General features: G+C 59.7%; 1 protein-coding gene across 2 annotated transcripts; it reads right to left on the bottom strand.

Annotated features, from left to right (window-relative positions):
- Positions 1-1,231: 1,231 nt before the first annotated feature.
- CBX6 (chromobox 6) lies at positions 1,232-7,336 on the bottom strand. Of its 2 annotated transcripts, none has more exons than XM_068971228.1 (5): positions 7,249-7,336; positions 7,027-7,070; positions 6,799-6,864; positions 6,589-6,655; positions 1,232-2,176 (listed from the first exon to the last, which is right to left on the bottom strand). In XM_068971228.1, the coding sequence occupies exons 1-5, from the start codon at positions 7,315-7,317 to the stop codon at positions 1,232-1,234; spliced, it is 1,191 nt and encodes a 396-aa protein (XP_068827329.1). In that variant the 5' UTR covers positions 7,318-7,336. The 2 variants fall into 2 exon arrangements, with proteins under 2 accessions (XP_068827329.1, XP_068827328.1); XM_068971227.1 differs by having other exon boundaries at positions 1,232-2,230.
- Between the last annotated feature and the right edge of the window lie 240 nt (positions 7,337-7,576).

Below are 7,576 nucleotides of genomic sequence, written 5' to 3' on the forward strand. Positions count from 1 at the left end.
TTTTGGTCTCTGCCACTGGCATGGACAACTCATGTTCCCAGGCCGCAGCAGCAAACGAAGCTGCCTAGAGCAGTGGAGGCCTCCTGCTGCTTGGAGAAGGCTGGGCTGTGACAAAGCCTGGGCGATCACAAGCAAGAAAGAAGGGGCGGAGAGGGGAGAAGCCGGAGACCCTAAGAACAGTGTCCAGGCTTCCTCCTCCCCGCAAACAGCCAGCTTGGGAGGTGGGGGTCTGTCTCCCCTCGGCCTCAGTCCCCATCATGCCAGGGCCGACCACCCCAAAGAGAAGGGCGGGGGTCGGGCGCCCCGCCCTTGCACACGCGCACCGGGAAGCTCGGCCTCCGCAGCAAACTCCTCGGACCTGGATCAGGTCCCAGGCCCGGCTGATGGCCAGGGAGGGTCCGGGGCCCCACGCAGATACGGATACACGCGGAAGCACCTGGGGCGGCAGGCGCATGCGCAGCCGGAAGTCCGCGCCGCAGGTTCTTGTAGCACCTTTGGTTGAAACTGAGGGACCTTTAGATGCTGGGAGGCCATGGCAGGAGAGGTTCGTGCCAGCCCCTCCCACCTTCAAGAGAGAAATTAGGAAAGAGATGGGTGGGTGGGGCCCACAGGGGCCCGCTTGGGTGGTCCAAACATGGGCCCAGCTCCTGCAGCCCTCGCAGGGGAGGGGGGAAGGGGAGGAGCGGGCCATGGCCGCCTTCATCTCCACCTCTGTCCTGGCTTCCCCATCCCTGCCCCTCCTTCCCGGGTTATCTGGAGGAAGGAAAGGGACGGTGCCCATGCTGGGATGGGGGTCCCCTAAGGAGCCCCGCAGCTGCCGGGGGTTAGCACCGAGAAATCAGATGCTGTGCGCGAGAGCTGGAAGCAAGCTAGGGAGAGACAGGGCGGGATGTGGGGAGGGCAGCTGAACCCCAGGTTCTGGAACTCCCCAGGAGCCACCCAGCAGGCCCCACTGTGCGTGGGCAAGGAAGGTGCCAAGAGATAAGAGGGAGGACTTCCCGGTGCCCTCGCCCCCACCCCAGCCCCACCCCGTTCCAGGCCTGTCCCTCCCACTGGGCTTCAGGGGTTCTCCAACTGCCCAGCCCCATCCCGGGGTCAACACCGAGCCTTTTGAAACAAGCAAAGCACAGGCGGGGTTGTCCGAGGGCAGGGAGTGCGGGGGGCGGGAGCAAGAGTAGGACTTTGGGCAGGAGGGTGCCCCCCAGCAACCCCTCCTTGGTGGAGCCACCCCTTACTTGCTCGCCCCGCTGCTGCCACCCCCTGCTGCGGCGCCTGCTACTCCAGCAGCCACCTTCTCGAAATCCTCTGGGTTGCAGAATTCCTTGATAGTGACCGTGAGGAGGTTGCTGGTGACGTCGGTGACGACCACGTTGGAGCAGGGTGACATCTCAGGGCGCCAGTCCCCCGCCTCGGGCTCGGAGGCGGCGCCGGCAGGCTCAGGGGCAGCGGGAAGGGCCTGGCTGGCAGCTGCAGGGACCTCGGGAGGCGCCCGCTTGCTGGTGGCTGCCGCCTCGGGTGGGAGGGACAGGTCAAGCACCTCGGGCTCCCGCCAGTCGGGGGCCGACGGGCTCGTGGTCTCCGGAAGCAGCTTGGGGGGCGCGTCCTCCGGCTCGGAGGAGTGCGGGGCGGGCGAGGGGCAGCCAGAAGAGCTGGAGCTGCGGGCATCGTAGGGGGCACTGGGGGGCGCCAGGAGCAGCCCCTGACCTGGGGAGGCGGTGATGTCGGTCTTGCCGGCAGGCGGGGGCTGCAGAGGGCCGGGCGGGGGCTTGTTGTACAGCGCGAACGTGCCGAACTTCATGTGGCGGACCTGCGTACGTAGGATGCTCTCGCTGAACTTCTTGCTCTTGCCGATGACGCGGTTCCGGGACGGGACTTTGGGGCGGGCCAGAGCCCCAGTCCCCTGCCCGGCGCCGCCGGCGCCCGGGCCCTTGTCGATCACCTTCAGGTTCAGGATAATGCGGTTCCGCTTTGGCTCCCGCGGCTTGACCTTGCGATTGATGATGCGCACCGTCTCGGAGAAGGGGGAGATGGGGGGGCGAAGGCCGGGGCTGCCCCCCTGGGGGTCTGGGCGGGGCAGGGGGCGGCGGGACATGCGGTGGCAGCGGCGGATGTCCTTCTTGAGCCGGTGCACCGCAGCGCTGGAATGCAGCTTGGGTGAGGAGGCGCTGGCGCTCGGCTTGACCGAGAAATGCACGTCGCTGATGCGGAGGGCCTCGGCCTGGGCCCGCGCCTGCGAGAGAGAGGGCGGCAGGTGGCTGACGGCTCGGGCTGCCCGCTGACCTCTGGACATCCCCTGCCTCAGTCACCCACGAGTACTGGCTCAAGAAACCATCCTGAGCCTGAGCGATAAAAAGAAACAGGTTCAGACAGGTGATGCAAAGTGCAGAAGGCTGGGGAGCAAAGCAGACTCTCATCCAAGCCCAACCTGCAAGGCTTGACTTTCCCAGCTCGGCTGTGGGCCAGAGGAACAGACTAGTCACTGGCTGTCCTTGCTGACACACACAAGTGGAGCTGCCAGGATGTTGCATGGAAAGAAGCCCCGGACCACTTCAGCCCTGGGAAGATCCCGGCCCAGCCTGGCACTCCTCCATGGACTAATTCTTGGTGACCGAAAGCAAAGGGTGATCTCTGCCTGCTCCACCCTGTGTCCCAGCCCAATGGATCCATCCGTAGATGCCCTGAGCTCTTTCTCTGCCTCTGAACAAGCTGCAGCTCCAGCTCAGTCTCACCTCAACTCTGGGGGAAGACCTCTGGCCCCTCCTCTTCGCTCCCAGCCCCTGGCACTTCCCCTCCTGGGTCTGATTCATCAGTCTGCCCAGGGTCTGGCTGGGGGCCTGGGTCTAAGCAAACTGGTGCCAATGGATTTCAAAGCCAGCACCTAAAACCTCCTTGGCATCGGTTTGGTGGGGATGGGCTAAGAGGTGGGATGGACCTCGCCACAGTCTGTGCCAAGATGGCCTGGGGGCAAGATGGCTGGGCAGAAGTCTGTTTGGAGCAAGGGATATTTACTGTACCAGGCTCCTGAGCCCAGCTGCACACAGTCCCAGGTGTGAAATGTCTAAAGCCCCAGGACTCTGCAGCAGCTCACCTGCTACCTCAGGGAAGGTGCGGGATGTGTGTGGCAGGGCCCTCAGAGACCCCAGGTCACAAGGTTAGGTAAGCCAACCTCCGGGGGCCAATCCTTCCCTCACTAAGAAAGTGCTAATGAGTCAGCTGCCAGCTGCTTGGGGCTACATCTGCGACTATACACAGCTTCTACGTCCAGGGGGCAGCACTCCAAGGAAAAGACAGGTAACAGGCAATTAGGGTACAGGGTGATTCAACGCAAGGAAGAAAGTACAGGTTCCAGAGGTGCACAGATTAGGTCCCTGTCTTAGAGGATAAAGCATCAGTAGGAAAACAAACAAAAAACACCCTTGACTTTCCTGAGCCATGCCCCAAGCATCTATGGAGGCCCAGGTGGCCTGCTGAAGGGGTACTGCTAAGACCAATGGTGGAGGCAGAGAGAGCCCAGGGAACTGAAAGCCATGGCTGGACAGAGGGCAGAGATGGATGACCAGTCCAGGTTCTGTAGAGACACCCTGGCTCCTGGTCGGGGAGATTGTTAGGCAGTGACTGTCTCCAGCCAAGAGAGCTGGGGTGGCTGAGAGGAAGGGCACATTCCCACGGGTCAGTCTCTGGGCTCCCCAAGAGTGCGATCTGTGGTTAGGGGTCTCTCCACCACCCATCCCCATGGTGCTGGATGCTTAACCAGAACCCCAGAGGTAGCCTGGTAGACAAGACTAGAGTGTATTTGACCACAAGCCCCAGAAGAGGTTATTTGGACTTAAATGCTGAGTAAGTGAGGATGTCATTTAGAACATGGGAGAGGCACATGTCCTCCAAGTTCTGTCTCAAGTCTCCTGGGGTGGCTTAGTTAACAATCCCTCCAGCCACTAGGTGGCAGCATATGTGGGCCTGACCTCCCTGTGCCAGGGCTGCCAGCTCCTCCAGCTCAGAGCCAGTGGAGCCAGGGACTGGTTCCCCCGTTCCCAGACAAAGGCAGGGGAAAGCCAGCCTTCCTTGGCATGGCGGTAAGGGCTTTTTGCAGCTTCATCCCCAAGGGAGCTTAGGGGATTCCCCACTCTTTCCAATACCCCGGGGGTTAGCCTTTATTCCCCCTGAACGCTGCTGGGGCTCCAGGACCTCTGTACTATGGTTCTGCCGGAGTCCAGCAGGGATGCATGGTCCCTGGGGACTGGTGAAGGGTGTTCAAGGCAAACGTCAAATCCAGGATGAAATCCCAGCTTGGTGGGACTCCTGGGACCATGAGATAGTATATGTTACCTGCTCAGCAAAACGTCTGGCACACAGCAATCACTAGAGAAATGCTAGACTTATCTATCCAAGGGGTGGTGCTTTCAAGAGTAACCTTTTTTCTAATGTATGGCTTCCAACCTTTCTCCAAAAAATTTTACTTTGTCATTTCTAAATGTTTTTTCAAAGGGGGTTAGTGTACGCTCCTCTTCCTCTCCCCTCCCCAGGTTGAGAATTCTTTGAAGGTGAGACCTGGGTCTGCCTGTGAATTAAAAATGGTAACCACACCCAACGCATTTATTGTACTCTGACTGGGTGACAGGCACAGCTCCCAGGGCTTGGCATGTACTACATCTAGATAACGTGGAAGATAAAGCCCTGGACTCTACCACTCCCTCTCTGTGATCACAAGCAAGTTATTTAACCTCTCTGGTCTCAAGTTTTTCTATGTATAAAATGGGGATTATGCAACCTACCTCATGGGCTCCTGTTCTCTTCAGAGTAGTTCCCCCGCAGAAAGTGAGTGCTACCTGAGTGTGATTTGTTTACTATACACACTGCCTCTTGGGTTCAGACCAAGCTGATCTCCATCACCCCTTGCAAATCTCTCTCTCATGCTGAGTATCTATTTCATCTCATCTCCAAATCAAGGTCTTCTCATCTGCCTCTCTGTCCCCTGCCCCACCAACTCTGCAGCCTTCATAGCGTCCCGTGTGTGTCCATCTTTTCTCCTTAACCTGGTGTGTACTCCCTGAGGGACAGGATTAAAAAACGGAGACATGATAAAGCTAGGAAGCTGGGTGATGGGAGCTCAGGTAAAATCACCTCCCTTCCCTGGGCCTTGATTTTCTCATCTGCAAAAGAGGGATACCATTCCCTACTTCGTAGCGGGGTTTTGAGCAATCGATAGGAGATAATCCATGTGGGGGCTCAACACTATGAGGCCCACAGCCAGAACTACAGCTATTTAAAAAAGAAAAGCATTCTGAATCAATGCTCATGGCCATTACCCGCTTCCCCGCTAGAGGGCACTCCAGCTGCACTGTGAGAGGCTGTCACACAGCCCACGGACCTCCAGCCGCTCTGCCCCATCCCTCCCGAAAAGAAACATCAAGGGTTAAGATTGCTCCACGGATCTAAGATGTGTGTAATTTAGAGACAAGGGTCACAGAAGGATGTAATTCTGGAAACCATTATTTCTTTCACTTCTGCTTTAAGTCCGAGGCAAACTTCATACACATGTACAGTCCTTTTGAGGGAAGTGGGGGGCTGGAGAGTCCACCAACTGGGCTTTGAGCCTTTCAGACAGATTGGAGATTCTGAGGCCCTGCCACTCTGCACAGCCTTTTTTTCTGCAGAGTCCGTCTGCCCTGCCCATGCCAACTGCCACAAAGTCACAGGGTGTCAGGGTGGGATGGGGCCTTGAGAAAACCTTAGCACTAGAGGGGAGACAGTGCTTGCCCACGGAGACCGCCTGCAGCCTTGCCTGCCACCTCGGGTCATCTCGACTTCCCTTTCCCAGACTCTGTTCTTCCTCATTAAAAAATAAATAAATAAACACCAAAAACCTCTAAGATGGCTTCCTCTGGAGCTAGGTCTCCCTCCCTTGCCAAGGCCAACGTGCCATGCTTTTACTCTCTCCCCCTCCATCCTCATTAGAACCTCCAGACACAGCCAGAAGTGGGGATAACTGAATACCAGTGGCCCAGCCTGGGTGATAAAACTCAAAGTGAAGTGACTTAAGGTCAAATTTAAGTTCGATCCTCCTGTCAGAAGGGAAGGCATGCAGAATAAATCCTGAGAGAGGCAAGCTGGAGACAGGGAGGCAGCCTCCCACCCCAAAAGCCTCTCCCTGTTCCGCACCATGAGGGAGATCACGTTCACTCCTGCTCTGGACATGAAGTCCAGGCAGAGCCCCACCAGCTCAAGGCTGGGGGAGAGCAGAGCTCTCAAGTGCAGAGGCCACCTCCCTGCCACCCCCGCAGGTGGACGGCCCCCACCTGCCTCATCCACGCTCTTCCTGCTGGCCTCCCCAGACCCTGGTTTTGTGAGCAAGGATCATCCTCCCTCCTCGTCCCCATTCCCAGGCCCCTCTTGCTGAGAAGCTGGAGCTGGCCAGGGCCGCCTGCCAGGGGCTCGTCGGGGTCTCACAACCACCCCCTGCCCAGCAGGGGCCCCATCTCGAAAGGCCCGCCCGCAAGGGCGGCCGCGGATCTGTCCCTCCCCTGCAGGCCCCGTGTTGCGCCCGGGCTAGGGGCCCGAGAGGGGGCTGTTGGGGCTGAGCCAGGTTACCTTCAGGAGGAAAGTTTTGGGTTTGGGTCCCCTCTTCTTGGGTCCATACAGCTCACGCTCCCGCTCCCTGCGGCCGAGAAACACCCGAGGTTAAAAACGAGCCCCTTCCCGGGCCCCACTCCGCGCTGCCTTCCCCGGCCCTCCCGCTTCCCCGCGCGGCGCCCCAGCCGAGCCTCGGCCCCGCCGCCCCTGCCAGCTTCCCAAACTCACTTCTGTTCGAAGGCTGCAATGAGCCGCGAGTCCAGGATGTTCTCTTCGGGCTCCCAAGTGCTGTACCTGCCGAGTTACACATGCACAAAATAAAAAACAAAACCAGAGAGGGAGAGGCACATGCGAGGGGGCAAACGTGCGCACCCCCCAAGGTAAAAAAAAAATAAAAAAGGCCCCGACGTCCGCTGCCTCCCTTCCCCCCTCGCTCCTGGATCCCGTGACACTCACTTGATGGCCCACCCCTTCCATTTCACCAGGTACTCGATGCGTCCCTGAAAAAGAGAAGGAAAAAAAGGGAGAGTGGGGGTGGGGAAGATGCGGGGACGCGAGGAGGCGACGGCGCGGGGGTGGGCGAGAGAGCCCAGGTTAGCGGGACCGCTTCGCCTAGCTGGCCCACAGACTCGGGCCTCGGCTTCGGGGCGAGGCGTCCCGCCCCGGGAGGCGGCTCACCTTTCGGATCCGCCGTTTGATGATAGATTCGGCCGCGAAGACCCGCTCGCCCACTGCAGACAGCTCCATCTTGCTCAGCGGCACCCACAGCCCATAATACTCCCTGCTCCCGCGGCCGGTGCTGCACCGCTCGCGCACGCGCCGCAGCGCTCAGGCTCGGCGGGCGGGCGCGCGGCAGGGCGCGCGCTCGCGTTCCAGCTGCGGGTCGTCACGTGACCCTCCGGGCTGGTGCGCCGTTGCCAGGACCTCCTCCTCCCCCGGGGCGGTTGCTAGGGAAAGTGAGCGCACGCGGGACCGGGGCGCGCGCTGGCTCTTAAAGGGGCCTAGC

This window comes from Capricornis sumatraensis, chromosome 4, assembly GCF_032405125.1.
Source record: "Capricornis sumatraensis isolate serow.1 chromosome 4, serow.2, whole genome shotgun sequence".
In the NCBI taxonomy this organism is placed as follows: domain Eukaryota; kingdom Metazoa; phylum Chordata; class Mammalia; order Artiodactyla; family Bovidae; genus Capricornis; species Capricornis sumatraensis.